The sequence below is a fragment of the Nuphar pumila genome, chromosome 13, assembly GCF_984573655.1.
Source record: "Nuphar pumila chromosome 13, dmNupPumi1.hap1.1, whole genome shotgun sequence".
In the NCBI taxonomy this organism is placed as follows: Eukaryota; Viridiplantae; Streptophyta; class Magnoliopsida; order Nymphaeales; family Nymphaeaceae; genus Nuphar; species Nuphar pumila.
Genome location: NC_143261.1, coordinates 75626544 through 75646982, shown reverse-complemented (window position 1 = coordinate 75646982; position 20439 = coordinate 75626544). Strand labels below are relative to the sequence as shown.

The following is a 20439-nucleotide window of genomic DNA, read 5'->3' as shown; positions in this document are numbered from 1 at the left end:
GGGCGGAGCCCCCCTGCCCTTTTTAATATTTTTGGCAGGGGCCATGGCCCCTGCCCTTCCCTTTCGTGTAGGGGCCGATGGCCCCTACCCTTCTCCTTAAGAAAGGAGGCAGGAGCCGAAGGCTCCTGCCTCACCACTCGGAAACCGAGCAGGGGCCAATGGCCCCTGCCCCTCTTTTAACCGACAGGGGCCTGAGGCCCCTGTCTCTTTTTCTGTCGAGCAAGGGCTCGGCAGGGGCCTTTGGCCCCTGCACTCTCCCCCCACCCTATTCATTTCCTCGGCAGGGGCCTTCGGCCCCTGCCCCTTTCTTTTAAAAAGGCTGTCAGGAGCCGAAGGCTCCTGCCCCTCCTTTTAAAAACCAGCAAGGGCCTCGAAGGCCCCTGCCCCTCTTACTGTTATCACGGCAGGGGCCGATGGCCCCTGCCCTCCCTTAGGTATCCGGCAGGGGCCGATGGCCCCTGCACCCATCTCCTTTAACGGCATGGGTCATTGAACCCTACCCCATTCTCTTTCGTAACGGTAGGGGCCGATGACCCCTGCATTAAGTTGCGGAGAAACCGAGTTTTCTCCCTACCTATATTCGTTTTATGTATGTTAAACTACGTACCTGTGCAGTGTTACGCAACGGAGCCCGTTCGCGCCCCGCAAGCTAAACCAACAATCACCTACATTCGTAGACGACTTCCTCGCAATACCCCAAGGTAGGAGAAGTTGCACAAGAACTTAAATAATTAAATCAAGCTTAACTAATTAATGATCGAACATACTTAATGATATATTTATATACTTATACGTATATAAGTACACTTTTAAATCAAGGACGCGGTTTCGCGATCCTTGTCCTTTGCTTTCGCATTTCCTATTTCAGTTTGCCGTCGCGCTTTGCGCCCAGGCTTTTACTTTCGTATTTACTGCTTATTGTCTTTTAATTCAAGGACGCGGTTTCGCGGTCCTTGTCCTTTGCTTGTGCACTTCCTGTTTCTGTTGCCGTCGCGCTTTGCGCCCAGGCTTTTGCTTTCGTATTTACTACTTACTGTATTTTAATTCAAGGACACGGTTTCGCGATCCTTGTCCCTTGCTTTCGCAGTTCCTGTTTGCCGTCGCGCTTCGCGCCCAGGCACTTCCTTTTCGCATTATTGTCTTTTGTTTTTGCCTTGCCATAGACTCAGTGTATTCGGGAGGAATACCTATTCCTCTTTCTACCCGATATGTTTTGGGAGAACCCTTGATCTGGGGGCAAGATCAAGTTGTTGGGTGATAGGTTCATTTGTGAAACCCATTTACCAAAACCAGTGTCGTGACTTACATAGCACCCAGACACTGCGTCATCGGATGTCAGATTCGAGAAAATCACATGCCATATGTTTGGCAAGTTGTGTGTCTTTTCGAAAGATTTGAAATGTTAAAATAGCTTTTAAAAACATTATATCTTTGTGAAACACACTCCCGAGGCTCCTATTAAGGACCTGTATCCCTTTCCTCGTAAGTGTACTTCTTGAACATGCGAGACATGTTAGTACTACGACGATTGGATGAGAGAGTCTTATGACCTCGATTAATGCTTAGTGCAGGTTGTTGAAAACACATATAAGAGTGGGATCGCCTTCATAGGCAAGATGCTCGTTTCGGTCTAATGGACCAAAGCATGAAGAATGAGGCAACGGCTAATAAACCCCGTCGCGCTCAATTCATCCTGGCTTCGTCAAGAGAGAGGACGAAGGGTACCAACTCCGATGGACAGTCCATTTATGGCTTTCAAAAAGGGCAAAAGACCCGTTTTTCTCCAGTCATCGGAGGTTAGGGGGAGGGATAGGGGCTACATAAGTTAGCCTAACACTTCTGCAGAAGTTGGATGCATCCCTATCAGGCCTTGGGGACTTACTCTCTCGACCATCGGTCGTCTCCATAGGAATAGGATTCAGTCAGACAACCGAGGTATATTAAAATACTTAACATAATGGACACTCGGCTTGGACTCGACTGTCTCGACTCACGTGCCATGTATGTACCCGCATGGCCGGTTATCAAGTAATAACTAAATTGAGCATGCACACCCTTTTCAGTTTGTTGTACTTAGCTTATTTCTTCAGTCTATCTGTTTAGTTTGCTCGTTACTACCTGCTGCATAAATTATCTATGCCTAATTTAGTTCTTTCTGTCTTTGTACTCTCCTGCTAGTTTTTCGCAAAACTAACCCATTTCATTGGTACAGGTGACGATTAGGTGTATCAGGCGATGGCGCGACTGCGAGATGATTTAAGGATCCACTGTTTCTGCTCGTAGTTCTTCTCCTGGACATTTTGGTTTTTGATACGGTTTTCCCTTGAGGAAACCCAAATTTTTTACAAACTTGATACTCTCTTTAAATAGAAAAAATGGTTTCCTAAGTATTATTGCAGATCGTCCATGGTAAATCTTTGTTTTCTCGCTAACGTGTCCAAGGTTGTCAAACCTGTTCCTTTTCTTTTAAAAGAAACCGTTTCCGCTGATTTTAGAAATAAACTCTGTAAAGAAAAGGAATTTTCCAACTATTTCAAGGAATTTATAAGGTTCGAAATTTTGGGGCGTTACACTCGGTGAGGTTCAAAGCATTCATATCCTTTCCTATCATCTCCATCCAAGTCTTCCTAGGCTTACCCCGACCTCTTTTAACTAATATATTTTCCCATTTCTCCATCATTTAACTGGAGCATCATTAGGCCTTCGCTGAATATGTCCAAACCACCGTAAACGATTCTCTCTCATCTTATTTTCAATCTTGGTAAATTTCTTTGGCTTGTTGATTCCGGTGCATCTTTTCACATGACCTCAAACAATGATATTTTATCTGAATATCATAACTCAAGTGTGTCAAATGTTTTTACAGTCGATGGTACATATTTTTAAATTAAAAGAATAGGGAATTTTGAAAATGATCTTTTAAACTCAAAATGTTTTTTATTTCAAAGGTTTGTCACATCCCTAAATTAAACTGAAATTTTTTGGACATTACAATAAAAAACATATTTGGGCATCTCTCAAATATCTCATTATGGTTGTTACATTTCCTTCTCTTCGAATGAATGTTTGGTATAAGATCGCGTGTCAGAGAAGCTGATTTAGAAAGGCTATAAAGAAGGAAGTCTCTACTATATGGATTTTTTGGAGATGGCCAAATATGTTTTTTATTGTAATGTCCAAAAATTAGATTTAAATATATGACATAGAAGATTAGTTCATTCAAATGTATTTGAAATCCAATATTTTCCAAATTTGGAAATTTTTTGTAATCTTAATGATTTCTCTTGTGAAGGCCATGTTCTTGAAAAATTAAGAGATTACCATTTAATGATAGAACTTTTATCTAGTTTATTCTGATGATTGGGGGCCAACTACTGTTCTATCTAATGGTAAATATGTACATTATGTCATATTTGTAGATGATTTTACTAGACATACTTGGATATTCTTTCTTAAATATAAATCTGAAGTCTTTTCATTTTTAAAACTTTCATAAGTTGGTTAAAAATAGGTTTGAAAATAAAATCTCTATATTTCAGACTGATTCAGGAAATAATTTGTTTCAAATTAATTTAACAACTATCTTAATCTACGTAGCCTCACACATCAACGATCTTGTCTTCACACACCACAACAAAATGGTTTAGCTGAAAGAAAACATAGGCACATCATTGAAACTCCAAGGACCTTACTTATTGCTAGTCATGTGCCTAAGATTTTTTGTGCAGAAGTTGTCTTAGCCTCGTTTATCTTATAAACATAATGCCATCCTCTTCTTTACAAAGTATTTTACCTATTGAAAAACTTTCTAAACTCTCTCCTGATTATTCTAGATTACGTGTCTTTGGTTGCAAATGTTTGTTATTAACCAACAAAAATGACAAATTTTCTCCTAGAGCTATTCCTTGTGCTTTTTTTGGTTATGCTGATAACTAAAAGGGATATCAGCGTTATGATCCTAAGAATGAAAAATTGTATATTTCTAGAAATATAACCTTTTTTGGAGAAAGATTTTTTTGATAAAGAGCAAGCTAAGGAAGTAACTGAGTACTAGTTCTTATTTGATCTTGGTTCCAACCAAGATGTTGATGAGTGCGATTATGAGTATGATTTTGAAAATGCTATTTAATCAAGTGATAATGAGCCTCTTGATGAAGAACCTCATGATGATCAAACTTGTATTCAATATTCTAGACGGGAACATCAAAAACCACCATGTGCACTTGAAAATTTTCCAACTTGAGTGAATATGAACGGCAGACTAAGAAGTCATCTAGAGTTTCAAAACCTCCACCAAAATTTGTATCCTATGACTCTTTTTCTTCCAAGTACCAAGCATGCATAGCCCTAATACATTCATACTTGGAACCCTCATCTTATGCTCAAGCCAAAGATCACTTTGAATGTGTTAAAGCCATGAGAGTAGAACTAGATGCATTAGAAAAAGCTAAAACTTAGTTTATTCAAGATCTTTCACAGGGAAAAAACCTGTAGGTTGCAGATGGGTATATAAGATAAAAACCAAGGACAATGTAACCTTTGAGAGATACAAAGCTAGGCTAGGCTAGTTGTCAAGGGATATGCGTAATTTATGACATAGACTATGAAGAAACCTTTGCACCTGTTGCCCACATGACCACAATTATAACCCTCATTGCAATTATTTCAATTAAAAATTAGTTCATATATCAAATAGACAGTAAAAATGCTTTTTTAAATGGCATTCTTATAGAAGTGTACATGGAAGTAACCCCAGGTATAAGTATACCTCAAGGGAAGGTTCTTCATCTACAAAAGACATTGTATGACTTTAAACAAGCTTCGAAAGCTTGGTATGATAAATTTTCCAATGTTATGCTTGATATTGATTTTAAATCATGTTTGACTGACACGACTTTGTTCGTTAAGAATTCTGATGCATGTATTGTCATCTTGCTTCTTTATGTTGATGATATGATAATCACCGGAGGAGATAAATAAGGAGTTTAAAATATTAAAAATATTCTTAAAACTAATTTTGAAAAAATTGATTTGAGTTTTTTACGATACTTTCTAGGAATAAAGGTTGCTTATTCCCCTAGAGGGTATTTATTATCTCAGTCTAAGTTTGCTTCTGATATTGTTCTTAGGTCTAGTATATCGGATGACAAAAATGCTGACACTCCTAAAGTAGCAAATGTCAAAATGAAAATTGTTGATAGATAGCTTTTGGATGATCCAACTCCTTATCGACATCTTATCAGAGCTCTTTCTTAATAATTACTAGACCTGATATAGCACACGTACACACAACTAGTCAGTTTCAGTATGTTCCTACATCTATCTACATGAGAACTGTTTTGAGTATTGTTAGATATCTAAAAAATTTGATTTCTACAAGCATGTTTATGTCTTCCTCATCTAAACTAGATTTACTTGCATATACTGATGCAAATTAGGGAGGTGATCCTAATAATAGGCACTAAACCACATGTTTTTCTGTTTTGTTAGGTGAATCGTTAATCTCGTGGAGGTGAATAAAACAACAAAAGGTCTCTTTCTCCTCATTTGAAGCCGGATACCGAGTCATAACTACAACCACAATGGAGGTGGTATGGCTGATATGAGAATCAAGATTTTAGTAGCCTCAAAGATATGCTGCGACAATAAGAGCGCTATCTACATTACCAACAACAACACTTTTCACTAAAGAACAAAGTACATCGAGATGGACTGACACCATGTTTGATAAGAATATTTTTAAAGAATCATTGATATGCCTTATGTCACATCTGAGTATCAACTAACAAACTTTTTTACCAAACCTCTCTCTCTGCTCTTAGGTTTTACTTTCTCTTAGGCAAACTTTCGGTCATCATACCATAAGTTTGAGGGGCGTGTTAAATTGTACATATATACAACTATATAATATAGTATATATATATAAAATCTTTTTTTAGTTTTTGGACCAAGTCAACCTTTGTTGACTTGATCCAATGGCTAGAATTCTAGCCGTTGGAACCGTTGGACTATTGCAACAACTAGGATTGGGTGGGTCTTCTCTCTCTTTTCTTTGCCCTCTCTCTCTCTCTTTCTTTTATCTCTTTTTCTCTCCCTTTTGTGTATATAAATTGGGGTTCTCCCCTTTGTAAAAGTATGCTTCTTGCACACTTGTGATATTGAATGAAATATTATTTTTTATATTGTGCCTTCTTGTGTGTATTCTCTTTGTGGGATTTGAGAGTGTTTCTTAGAGAACACTTGTGTAGATGTTCACATTTTGGTGGACTTAGTGTTCGTGATTGAAGGTGCTTTGATTGTTTACACCATCCTCTCTGGAAACATTTTCCGACAAGAAGAATCTCTAGTGTTATGAAGGTGGAGGAGCAGGAGGAGAGGGGAGGAAGAAGGAAAGGGAGAAAGAAAGAAGAAGAAGAAGGAGGAGGGGGGGACAGAGAGAGAGAGGTAGTGATTTTTTTTGGTCATCTTCCCCCTTTTGCTTTCCTTTTTATCGTAAACCCCACCCTTTGGATTTTGAATTTGGATCCAACTCATGTAACCATTATGTATGTATGTATGTATGTATGTATGTATACCGTACCCACATACTTCTTTTTAAATAAATTTGCCGTGTCACACCTTCTTACTGCACCCATACCTATGTGACAGAGTTTATTCAATATTGGACATTGTCAATTGCACATGCTTGATATTTTTTCCAGCATTCACATTTCATATTATATTTTATATTTTCATTGATATACCAATACTCATACCCATGTACTGCAGTCTGTTGGTAACAGGATTGGAGTAACAGAACCTTTCTTGATGCGCATGGCCCATGGAGCACATGTGCGTGTAGATGGTGGATGTGGAGGGAATGAAAAAGTGCAACATAGTTCATTTGGAAATGTTAATCTTGCGATGTCAGATAGACAAATCTTGCGTGTATCCAAACGCTTTTATGTGGCACTCATGTTGTGCAAACTTGTTCAGGTAAGGTATCTCTCTCTCTCTCTCTCGGATGGTGGAATGGCTGCCGCCACCATCCGATCTGGTTTGATCAGATGGCCCACAGCTGTACACGATCTGTTTGCAGTGAAGGCCTTTGATAAATGTGTGTGTGTGTGTGTGTGTGAGGGATGGGTGTGGCCATGCATTATGCATGTTTGTATGTGTTTTTTCTAAGTTTATGGTAGCTTAGTGGTGTTTGCATCATTTTCTTGGTTTCTAGGATGACCATGGTGGTGCTAAATCACAATAGATTGTGGTAATTTTTCGGTTTGCATAGGTCTAACCACCAAATGGTCTCTAAACCCTATGAATATGTTTGTTGTGGCCTATCTACTATTCTGGTATACCAAGTTGTAACATTCTTTCTTGAGACAGTAAAAATCAATGACCTATGTTAAACTGAGATTTTCATGGCAGCCAGATCATTTGAATTGTCATTTTTCGAATCAACTTTAGCATATGTGATGGGTAAACAAGTATTGTGCATATCCCAAATTTTATTTCTTCTGATAATTTGATCTGTGCAAACCAATAATGTCCCGCAAAAGTAACGTGGTTTAGTACCACAATAAATGTGCTTTATATGTTTGAATGGTTAAATTTTTATTGTATCTTTGGATGCAGGAAGTGCCTGTCACAGCTGTTTGTGAGGCCTTTAAAGTAGCAAGAGGCATGGTTCAGGCCTTACAGGAGAATGCTGGAAGGTTTGCTTCCATGGTTTCTACATTTTGTGAGAGGCTTGGTTGGCATGATATGGAAGGTTTGATATCAAAGTTTCAGCAACGTGTATCATTTGGTGTGCGGGCAGAAATTGTTGAGTTAACCAACATTCCATATGTAAAGGTCAGTTTTATGAATGCTTCACGTTGAGTGGTGTAATGTAGTGTATCATGTGTATTTGGTCTTACCCCGAAATGTATGTAGGTTATTATTTATGATGGCAGTATTGTTCACTTTCATGTAATGCTGTTATAAAGTCAAAAAAGTCTAAGACTAATTATTGTCCATTTTAGAATGGGAAGTTAGAAGTGGTCGACCTATATGCTGTATTCTCTTTTATTGTTTTTGCTTAATGAATTTTCTCTTGGAGATGGCTTCTTCATCTTCTCTTGTATCTTGTCTTCTTGAGCTTCAATACGTCACAGATCTGCTTCATAGCTTCTTGTGTGTTGTTATTTCCCCAGTTTGTTTTATTTTGTTGAGGTGGCTGAGATATGTGTATGTCTTGGGTTTTATCAGGGGTCTCGTGCTAGGGCTCTCTATAAGGCTGGTTTACGAACTCCATTGGCTGTTGCTGAGGCATCCATTTCTGAGATTGTAAAAGCATTGTTTGAAACCTCTTCCTGGGATGCACAAGGTACTAAAACTTTTTAAGATGCATTTTCTTGTCGATTTATTTGGAAGATAGTAGGTACCATTATGTATACTGTTTTGTGGCTTCTAAACAGTTTGATATGGTTTGTGGAGTCAATTAGCATGCTTTTCTGTACACACACAAGTACAAAGCCCATGCAAATGCATGGAAGAAAAAGAGAGGTGGGAAGGCATGAAAAATGATCCATATGTATGTAAATAGATTAAGTTATAAAAAATAAAAAAATTATTTAAAACTTATATACAACAAACTACTGTTTTTTCAAATGATTTAAAACAATTGAAGAGAAAAATAAATGGCCACAAAATAAAAAAAAAAGATTAGAAAAAGAAGAGAAGATAGCTTACTAAGACGGGTCATGGAAGAGATGATAAGTGGACGTTCCTTTTCCTCTTCATGTAACATTGAATGAAACCAATACTGCATCCAGGCTACCAGATCCAGAACACCAAATTACCACCAACTAAAAAACAAACAAAAACAGAAAAACCATAAAAGAGGAGAGAAAGGCTTTCGTTCTTCTTTCTCCTCATCCAACATGAACAAAACCAGAGAGAGAAAAGGAGATTGTGAGTAGATGCGAGGGCCTTGCCTGAATAGGCGGTTAAGGTGAGCTCGTCCGCATCCGACACCAAGAAGGGCAGCCAACTGCCTGGGCAATGATGTGACCTCAGACGGACCAACTGCTACAGTCACCTCTAGCTAATTCATCATGCACTTGTTAAATTTACCTCCTCCAATTGCCGATATAACACATACATTAGCATCGTGCATATATACACAATACACAATGCGTTAAAGCTAGGAAAATTTTAGAGTTGAGAATATCTCAACAGTTAAGGAGTCTCTAGATAGAGAGATCAAATTTGTTCATTTGAATGGGGAAGGTGACATGACACATGAGAGAGAGAGGCACTAGAGAGAAAAGAATTCATTGGAAAAAGTGGGTAGGTGGGTATATATGAGCTCTAGATAGAGGGGCAAATGGTACATTGAGATTTGTGAGAGAGAGAGGGAGGGGGTGGAGGAGTATATTGGGAAGGGAGAAAGGCATTAAATGTAATATATGATAAAAAACAAAGAGTATGAAACTTTTGGATTGCCTATTTGATAGGAGAGGTGGAGGGCCTTTGGGAAGAGGAAGGGTCATATCATGGAAAGCGAGAGAGTGATTGGGAAGTCGGGGTCATGACTTGTGAGTCTGTATGAGAAAGAGTGGGGTTGGGGGGTGGGGAGGGGTTGGAGGGAGGCATCAGGACTGCTTATTTCATAGGAGAGAGAGAGAGGTATTGAAAAAGTGAAGGGATTATGTGTTAAGTTTTCATTGGTTGACATGAAGGCTCATTATATATGATTGAGAGAGATAAACGTTAAAAAAAAGAAAGGTGCAGGTGTTGTTGGGTTACAGGAAGGGGTAAACAATAGAAAAAAACATGTATATAATAAAATAATTATTAGACAGTGAATGGAGCATTAAATGAAAAGGGATAAAAACTGACAAAGTGAGTGAGTTACCTTGGGGATTCATCCCCTATTTATACACAAACAAGCAGCCAGTTCTAGCCATTGGGAGTGCCCAACAGCTAATAGAACTAGCTGTTGGGCACTCCCAATGGCTAGTGCAACAGCTATATAGTACAGAAAATAAAAAAATAAAAAGGAAAAATATAAAATGATTATATACTTAATATTATATATAATACATATACTAGTTAAATAGTATGGTACATATTTACTAGTATATATACATATATAATAGTATATAAACTGTGCAAAATACATATACTTTAACAGGGCAATAGAAGCACTCAAGGCAACTGACACAAACATGGCCATTAATGCAAAAGAACATATACTTAAAATATTAATGTTAATGAATTAGAAGGTTGGGACATACAAAGCCACTAAGGGCATAAACACAAGCCAAGAAGGCAAGAGAGCACACAAATAAAAAATATTAATTTTATTAATCTCACAAAGTGCACAAAATATGCATGAAGAAAAACAAATATCCAAAGAACACATGCATCACAATATGATCCTATAGATCTAATGCATGTTAAAATACAAGCAAAAGTGCCTAATACACTCAATACAAGAGTATGTATTACAAATCCAAACATGATAATAGTGTGATTTTCATAAGAAAAACACGTTATGCATGAAAAAAGCATGATTGAATATTATAATCTCTGAGTACTATAAAGTGCTCACGCATGTATAAATATCTTTTCACAAAATCAAATAAACACTACAAACTTTATAAAAATGTTTAAAAAAAATTAAATTAGCACAAATATGAATGCAATTATATCCAAGAAAAGGATAGTACTTAAGTTTGAAAGACATTTAATGTTTTTTTTTTAAATAACCCCATATACCAAAAGGAGTTCAAAGAGCTCAATCATTTGCTAATTACCAAGCATAAAAAAAGAAAAAAAGTCTTAAAAATAACAAATACTTTTTCAAAGTATAGGAGAAAATGGGTACTTTCTCATGCACATTGCATGAGATAGACAACTCAAGCAAAATAACCATAAATATATAAGATATACATACCAGATCAAGATCTCCCTTGAATCCAAGCCACACATCGATCCTAATTCCTTCACTAAGCACGAATTCAAACCAAAGAGCCCTGAGACCAAAGAAACAAAATACCAAGAAAGTTTTTCTTTACTCTGATACCATGTCACGAAATGGTACGAAACCCGAGATACAATAAACTAAACATAACATAGATAAAATCCAAATGCTTTATAAGGATGCATTTGGTCAGATACAATAAGCCATGCAAACACAAGAAAAGAAACAAGATATAAAAATTAAATATTTTAATAATGTGAAATAAGAACAAAAAATATACAAGAAAACCCCACTACAACACTCTTGCACATACACTCAATATACAGCCATCCTCTCTCACTTAAACACACACATATATACCCTTTATATAAGGGAGTGAGAGAGAGAGAGAGAAAAGGAGAGGACCAGCATAACGGCTAGTTGGAGGGAGGTCCATGGCTAGTTGGACCTCCTCCAACTAGCCGTTAGGCATAGTCCTAACGGCTAGCTTGGTCGAAACAGTTTCACCAAAAAAAAATTACAAAAATTATTAGTCATTAAGTAATGACTAAAAAATAAAGATACAAATACAAATTAAAGAATTCCTATGCTAACCTTACAAGTATACATTTAAGTATACTTAATCTAAATACTAAATACCTAATAGGTATACCAAAGGTGTACCTAGAAAACAAAAAGGATATAAAGAATAACAAATACAAAGAATCACCAATAAGTATACCTCAATATCTAGACCATAATATTACATTTATCTTAACAGTATTTTGGTCTTTCTAAACATATTAAGCATTTGTTTTAGGAGTATATTTGTGTGTTTTGACTGAAGTAACCATTAAGGTTTCAATAGTAATTATGATGAGTTCTTTTTTGGCAGTTGGTACTGGCAGGTTCTGATGCATTCATTTAGCATGGGACCAAACCCATTCTGTTAGTTAATAAATGTGGTAAAAAAACAAAAAGCATATAAAGAATAACAAATACAAAGAATCACCAATAAGTATACCTAAGTATACCTCAATATCTAAACCATAATATTACATTTATCTTAACAGTATTTTGGTCTTTCTAAACATATTAAGCATTTGTTTTAGGAGTATATTTGTGTGTTTTGACTGAAGTAACCATTAAGGTTTCAATAGTAATTATGATGAGTTCTTTTTTGGCAGTTGGTACTGGCAGGTTCTGATGCATTCATTTAGCATGGGACCAAACCCATTCTGTTAGTTAATAAATGTGGTCAAAAAACAAAAAGCATATAAAGAATAACAAATACAAAGAATCACCAATAAGTATACCTAAGTATACCTCAATATCTAAACCATAATATTACATTTATCTTAACAGTATTTTGGTCTTTCTAAACATATTAAGCATTTGTTTTAGGAGTATATTTGTGTGTTTTGACTGAAGTAACCATTAAGGTTTCAATAGTAATTATGATGAGTTCTTTTTTGGCAGTTGGTACTGGCAGGTTCTGATGCATTCATTTAGCATGGGACCAAACCCATTCTGTTAGTTAATAAATGTGGTCAAAAAATAAAGTTTTATATGTTTTTGCTTTGGTGAATATCTTCGTTTCTTTTATATCCTTCAAGTAGGTAAATGGTGGTGATATTGAAAATTAAAAATTTGAATTTTCTGTGTTTTCGGTAAGAGTTCTTCAAAACATGGTACTGGTACTTTGTTGAAGGCTGCAGTAGTGCTCATATAAAGTTGTCTTTTAGCTTCATGGTGGGCCGCTTTTTATGTCATCAAAGATTCAGACTTACTACTGTGCTTTTTAGTTTAATTGGTACAGTTCCCGCTTATTTTTTATTCTTTTTCATTTTGTCAAACAGTTTCTGTTTTGCAAAGAATACAATTTGGAGTTGCTAAGAAAATAAAAGCTGGAGCACGCAGAATAGTTCTTGAGCAGGCTGAAGAGGCAAGATTGGCTGCATTTTCAGCCCTAAAATCTCTTGGAGTATCTGCTCCTCAGCTCTCCAAACCTTTGGTTTCTTCTGCTGTTATAGATGTCATTGAGGAAGAAACTGTTTCCACTATTAAAGGTGATGCTGATTCCATGTGCAAGATCTCTAGAAATCGTGGTTTAACTGTTGGAAGTACGGCACTTACTCTTGAATTTGATGGAAGTGGGTCTGACAAGGTTGTTCAGCTTGAAGTTCAAGACCCTAGAGATGACCTGAAAAAACAGTGTCAAGTTCTTCTGAACAGGGAAACTGGTATCCTGACCAGTTCAACAGACTCAAGAGGTACCAATGGGGCTGATAGCAGGGCAGAAGACACAGTTAGCAATGTCTCTTTGGGAAGTGATATTTTAAATGTTGAGGCTACAACTAAGGGTACTGCTCTTGTCTTGGGTGCTGAAGATAAATTGAAACCCAAGGAAAATGCAATTTATGACTGTCCAATGTCAACAAACAGTGGCAAAAAAATAGTTTCCATTTCTGATAGAGGTCCTGTTAATGCGAGTAGTTTATGTGGTGGTTTTGATTCATTCTTGTCATTGTGGGAGGGGACTAATGAGTTCTATTTTGATGTCCATTTCACAAAAGTTTCAGAGCCAAATGCCATCATCCCGTTTGAAATTCATGGCATTGCTGTCTGCTGGAATGGATCTCCTGTCTACTATGTAAATTTTGCTAAAGACCTCATATCCTCCACAAAGCTGACTAATAAAATTTGTGGTCATGGAAGGGCTTCAAATAGTGAACAAAATGGCACTATAGCTTCTGAGAGTATATGGGAGTTATTAGAAAATAGATGGAACAGGATATCGTTAATGATGGGAAAGGTTGGTGTCAAAAAAGTTGCTTGGAATTTGAAATGTCAGATTCAGGTCTTACAGATGCCTGGAATGTCCACTAAAAAAATTGGTACCCTCAACATTGAAACTGAACCGATGAATGGTGTCAAAGTAATTGATAATTCTTACTTTCTACTTCCATCTATATTTCTGCAAGGTGGGATTGACATTGGCATTGTGGCTTGGCTTCTTTGGCCTGATGAGGAGAGCTGCTCCAGTCCAAATTTAGAGAAGGTATACCTTTGGAGCATAATCTGGTTAATGAAATTTTGTTTGTCATATCCATTTTGAGGGATCAGTAAGTTATGACCTTCATCAATATATATTACTCAGAGATTTTCATAGCTGATGGTTATTTCAAGAAGATATTTATGTAAGAATATTGCATTTTCAACTGTATGAACTCTTGAGTCTCATTCAAGACGTGCTTTTTACTGCAGGCAGTAAAGAAAAGGTTATCTGCGGAAGCTGCTGCAGCTGCTAATCGAGATGGTAGGTGGGGAAATCAGATCCGTAGAGTTGCACATAATGGTTGTTGCCGCCGTGTATCACAGATACGTGCTTTACATTTTTCTTTATGGAAGCTACTCATCTCCGAAGATTTGTTTGATGTGTTGCACAGCATAGAGAACCCATTGGTAAGTTAATAAATTCATATATACATAAAAAATTGTACCAAAGATGTTTGAATATTTTTGTTAAAATATATGGTTATCATCTCTCTCTCTATATATATATATATGTGTGTGTGTGTGTACGCGCGCTTATACATATATATATATATTATGTTTTTATAATATATATCTATACATATATGTATTTCATATATATATATATAAATACTTATGTCTATTGTAATGCCCACTAGGGACAATTTAGTCTTTTTGTTCCTATGTAAAGACATGTCCACTAGATACTTTTTTGCCTTTTCTTTATTCTTTCTTTCTTTTTCTTTTTTTAATTTGAGAAAGGGTAAAAGGTGTAAGTAATGCAATATGCAAAAATACAAAACGAGGCCCTCTAAGGGCTTATAAGATCATAAACACAAAGTGCACATGCACATACACAAGTCCAACTAAGGGACAATACAAGAGCAATGTTCCAACAATCATATTTCTTACTGTTGGAATAGTCCCATTGGGGAGTCACTGACAGTCATATTTATGACTGTTAGAACAGTCCCAACAGTCCAATAGTCATATTTATGACAGTCATATAGACCCCCTACACGATACAATAAAGACAAAAATAAAATAAAGAACAAAAATACAATATTGTTCTTAGTGGACAGTCACTATTTACATGAAAATAATAAGACCAAAATGCCCTAGAGAGCATTATCTATTACATAACATACAATGTATATATATTAACACCCCCTAGAACTTAGGGTGTGATAACCGAAAGTTTGAAACTACAAGTCCTCGAAGGTCTTAATTAAATACAAGTCTTCAAAAGTCTTCATTAAATACAAGTCTTCAAAATATCTTCATTGGTAGTCTCCATCTTTATGATGCATCAGAAAATTTTGCAAATACAAGTCTCTGAATGTTTTCATTGGTGATCGTCTCATAATGCCTTCATCGGCTATCTCTGTCTTCATGTTATGATGTATCAAAGATATTCCTTTATCAATCCATCACATCTTTAAGAACCTTCTGAGAGAACGAAACAAAGGTTTCAACTACACAAAAAAAATATCCTAACCCAACAATTTTAAAACAAATCTAGTTTTGAACAAGAGAAACATTAGATAATCATTAAGAAAGATAAGATGAGCATATTTCAAGCATAAATTTTTATGAAATCAAATAATGAAACCAAAATTAACATATTTTTTAAGAAAACATAAATATTGATCATAAGAGAGTAAGAGAATTTGACCACTAAAGGACATATAAATCATCAAGAGATAAACATTTATGCATAAATAATATCCCAAGGATTTTTAGAAAAAACATTTCAAATGAAATAACAAATCATCAATGACAACATGCATATATAAAATATAACAATTCAAAAAAGCCCTCGAGATAAGAGGAGATGATTAAATTCATGCATACAACAATATGAACAAGATAATCTATATGAAATACATATATATCAAATATGCAATTAAAGCATATTTAATGCACACAATAATTAAAGAGAGCAATCTCACAAATCACAATCCATTAGGATTTATTCACACAACCTAGAATGAGTTTATGCACAAAGGACCAAACATCAATCTTAATATATATATATATATATATATATATATATATATAATTAATGAAATGCAGATAAGATGCATGAAATTTTATCAATAAACATTTTTTCATACAAGTAGAAAAAGTTTATAAATTTTATGGACAGATTTTAAAACATCCCACATAACAAAAGAAATTATATTTGCAAATCTCAACAATAGTTCGACCACTTCAAGTAATCACCTCACTAGACCTCCAAACCTCAAAATTCAAGTGTATCAGCTACTAGAACAATGGCACAATCACAATGCCACTTATAGGCTTAACAAACACACAAAAAGTGTGAAAAACCAATGGGTGCACATAACTCACCACATTAAAATAGTTTTCTTGTCTATATAAAATGACACTTAAAATAAGAGGCAGAAGAGGAGAAAACAGTGAGGTAACCATATTATAATGAAGACAAACCGATGTCAATAAGTAAGAAGATTTGAAAAACAATATTCAAATCAAAACAATAATTTTTGCAATAATATGAGATTTAATCCATAAGGACCAAAATGGTCACAATCAAATGTCAATAAAGCCATTACTTAACAAAAAACAATATGATCATCTAATAAACAATAAAGGCTAAATGAACAATTGAGTGATAGAACTCACTTACAGAACCAGAGATGAATAACCTTTAGTTAGAGCCAAATACCGACAATCCCTACTGACAAAAAAACTAAGGTGCATATAACTCACCCCAACAAATATCTCTGGTTCAAACAAAAGTAACATGGATCTAGAGGCCAATCACCTATCAATCAGACCCAAGACAAGTGTCAACACGACACTAAAAAATAAGATGACTTGGGGTTCACACTAAAGAGGGCGCAGGGAAGGGGCTCGATCCCTCCCCTGCACAAATTATATATATATATATAATTTATTTATTTTTTGCCGCACCCCCGCACCCAAGTTTTTTTAAAGTGCCGCACACGCACCCATGTGACATAGCATATATATATATATATATTAGCAGAAGGGTTCACCCCTTAGAGTTATTGGGACCCTCTCCAATGACTCTATGGGAGCTCCCCTTAGTTCCATAGTTGTATAAATAGGGGTCAAAGACCCCCTCATTCTTAATGCTTTTTCAAGCATTTCCAATACATTGATTCTTTTATATTGTAGTTCTCTCTCTTCTCAATTTGTGTGTGTTTGATGATTTGCCCTTTGTGACTTATTGTATTTTGCCCATTAGTGGCATCTTGTTTATGTGTTTGTGACTTCTTTGTAGTCAAACATTGTTCTTGGCACTTCTGTTTCGTTACATGGTATCAGTGTTTGAACCAGAGTTACCGGAAGCGCCTAGGCAAAAGGGGAAGCGCGAAACGTCGCGCTTCCGAAGCGTGAGGGGAAACGTCCCCCTTTTATGGGAAGCGCGCTTCCCCCACGCTTTCCCATTTTTTCATTTTTTTCGCTTTCCCCTCGCTTCCGGTTCGCTTCCTAGGTCGCTTCCGAGACAGTTCAGAATTTTCTTCTAAGTGGTCTCACGCTTCCCCGCTTCCTAAAATTTTGAAAGTGCCTCGCTTTCCGCTTCCCGTATCGCTTCCCGCTCCCACTTCCTCGACTGGTAACTCTGGTTTGAACACTCTTGGGGCTCATTTTTGTATTGTTTTTAAGTGTGCTTAAGTTTCACACACTTGTTCTTTTCTTCTCTTCTTCCTCTCTTCTGCAATTGCTGATAAAGATGCAAATATTGATCTCTTATTCAAATTGAATATGACCAACTATAGAATATGAGTGGCTGCCATGGAAAATAACCTCAAAGGCAAAAAACTTTGGGGATATATATATGGCCTCTTTTCAAAACCTCAATTACAGCTCACCAAGAAAGAAGATGAAGAAAGAGCCTTTAATGAATTCAAGGCAATTAAAAAATACCAATCTGAAGTTGAAGATTGGGAAAGTGAGCATGCCAAAATATTGACATGGTTCAAGAATAATGTGGATCTCAAAATTTGTAATAATCTAGCCAAATTTAAGAAGGCAAATGAAGCATGGTTCTTCATGAAAGGTATGTATACTTAAAGAGACCTACCTTACTAGGCATTTCTTTTTGCAAGAAAAATTAAAAGGAACCAAGCAAGGGGATATGAATATTAGAGATCATTATAGTACTTTATCCCCTCTATGGGATGAGTTTGCTCTCCTTAAACCTTAACAGGAAGGAAGTGCTATTGTCATGAGGCAAGAGCGAATGGAGAGATTTTTTCAAATCATTCTTGTTCTTTCGATCTAAATTTGCACAACTAAGAGGATCCCTACTTCATAGGGCCTCAACTCCTCTTAGTGAAGTTGTTGCTGATCTATGCCAAGAAGAAACTCGCTTGGCTCTTAGAAAAGATATTGATGAAGTTCATGCTGTATCTAAACCGAGAAATAAAATGAGGACATACAAACCTCCTGATTTTTAGAAAAATAACTATAACAACAATGGTGGAGGAAGAAAAATTGTATGCTATGTCACATAGGTATGGGTGCGGATGCGGCGATGCGACACATTTAAAAAACTTGGGTACGGGTCTGCAAGAAGGATATATATATATATATATTAAATTCATGCAATAAATCAAATTAACAATCTAAAATTGTTATTCCTCATCAATAAAAAATAACACCACATTGGTGCGGAGGTATATATATATATATATATATATATATATATATATATATATATATAAGTGTGTGTGTACATTTATGTATTTATATGCATAATATATATAAAACTAGACTTGGTTAAGGTTAATTGAATCTACTTTTGGACAGAAATGGACCTCAGCGTGGTTGACTTCACCTCTCACAAAGGAAGTCGTGTCCGTGTTACATAGATTGTATATCATTTTTGTAAAGAACTGGGACATCTTAGACCCAATTGCCCTAAGCTTAAATGAAAGATGACTTCTTTTGAAGATAACCCAAGCAGTTCAAATGAAGAACCAAAAAGGGTTGGAGACATCAAGGACTCTATTGCTCAACTTACGGAAGCACTTCAACAATTTATAAGAAACAATTCTTCCACACCTTCTACTTCCGGTGCCGCAATTTCATCAACTCCCAACATGTTTTCTTGGATTCTTGATTCAGGTGTTTCCTTTCATATGACACCAAATGTGTAACGCCCCAAAATTTCGACTTGTGATTTCGAAAACCTTATCGAAAAACCTTTCAAAGATTTAAAGTTTAATATTTAAAAACAACAGCGGAAGACATTTAGAAAGGAACACAAGTCAACAATCCTGGGTACGTTAGCTGGAAAACCATCATTCACGTGTACAACATCTTAAAGGAATTTAAGAAATAAGACAATCGATTAAAATCTGCAGTTTATTACAAAATGAGCATTTTATTCCAAAGTTCAATAAATCTAAGAAAAACTCCAAAAAGTCCCAGAGCTAAGCCGTCGGCAGAAAGAAGATGAATCTTGATCCATGTTGCACCACGCCATCGGCCGCCAGTGAAGTCCTACTCCTCACCTGCCCATGAAATGGGTCAGTTTCATAACAAACCAGTAGGTGCACGAACAGATAAGTATAATGAAAATAAAACAGGACATTCGTGAGATAAACAGTTATGATATTTAAGCAATTAAAGCAGTTATAGTCTATTCTAACAAATGTAATAAGTGCAAAGAGTGGTTAGTTGAAGCCGTGTAAGTCTCAGTCATCTACATTTATTCATAAAATTATTATTTAAGTTCTGATATTAACTGGCCTGTGGGTACGCACAGACGCGAAACGTAGAAACAGCCGAGACCGATCCGGGAGTTTATTATGTCAGGTGTTTTCATTAACCCGGATGGCTGTCTGAGTCCGCTCCTAAGGGGACGGTCAGTGACCAAGAGAGTAAATCCCCAAAGGCATTCGTGGCCCATGGATGCATCCAACTTCTGCAGAAGTGCCTGGGAGTTACCACCTAAGATAATTTATGGTAATCCCATTTTCCCTAACTCCGATGACTGGGGAAAAGCGAGTCTTTTGCTCGTGGGGTAGTTGTTAACAACCTGTCCATCGGAGTCTTTGTACCATCCATCCTCTCCCTTGATGAACCGTGAAGATCGGAAGGGTACGACGGGGGTTTCTTAACCGCCGCCCCATCCTACATGCTCTGGTCTATTAGACCCACTCGAGCATCTTGCCTGTGAAGGCGAATGATCACCTTTTTATGTGATCTCAGCCTTTTGCTAATTGCACTCATCGAGGTTGCCACAACCTCATCATCCCACCATCGTAACCCACATGGGACGTACTTGTCCAAAAGTACGATCGTACCTTCCCAGAGGTACAACTACGATGAGAGGGCAGCATAATGGTTTATGATTCTTTTGGTTCATACGTAACATGAATTGCTCTCTGAGCAGAGGGGCCTGGGGAGGCCGGTATCATCTCATGGATATCAATAAGGAATTTCTTAATCACTTTGAGGTACTGAAT

At 36.5% G+C, this 20439-nt stretch overlaps 1 protein-coding gene across 4 annotated transcripts in view; it reads left to right on the top strand.

The window, feature by feature from the left end:
- Window positions 1-20439, top strand: part of LOC149818751 (MUS308 and mammalian DNA polymerase-like protein) — a 117362-nt gene that overhangs the window by 69401 nt on the left and 27522 nt on the right. For 3 of the 4 annotated variants that reach the window (XR_016427135.1, XM_089984581.1, XM_089984580.1), the window contains exons 15-19: window positions 6769-6975; window positions 7618-7836; window positions 8233-8350; window positions 12793-13994; window positions 14201-14398. Coding sequence is in view for 3 of the 4 variants with exons in the window: in XM_089984581.1 (XP_089840707.1) it covers window positions 6769-6975; window positions 7618-7836; window positions 8233-8350; window positions 12793-13994; window positions 14201-14398 (1944 nt within the window). In the remaining variant the exon portion in view is untranslated. The remainder of the gene's footprint in view (window positions 1-6768; window positions 6976-7617; window positions 7837-8232; window positions 8351-12792; window positions 13995-14200; window positions 14399-20439) is intronic. The other variant, XM_089984582.1, reaches the window with a different exon arrangement.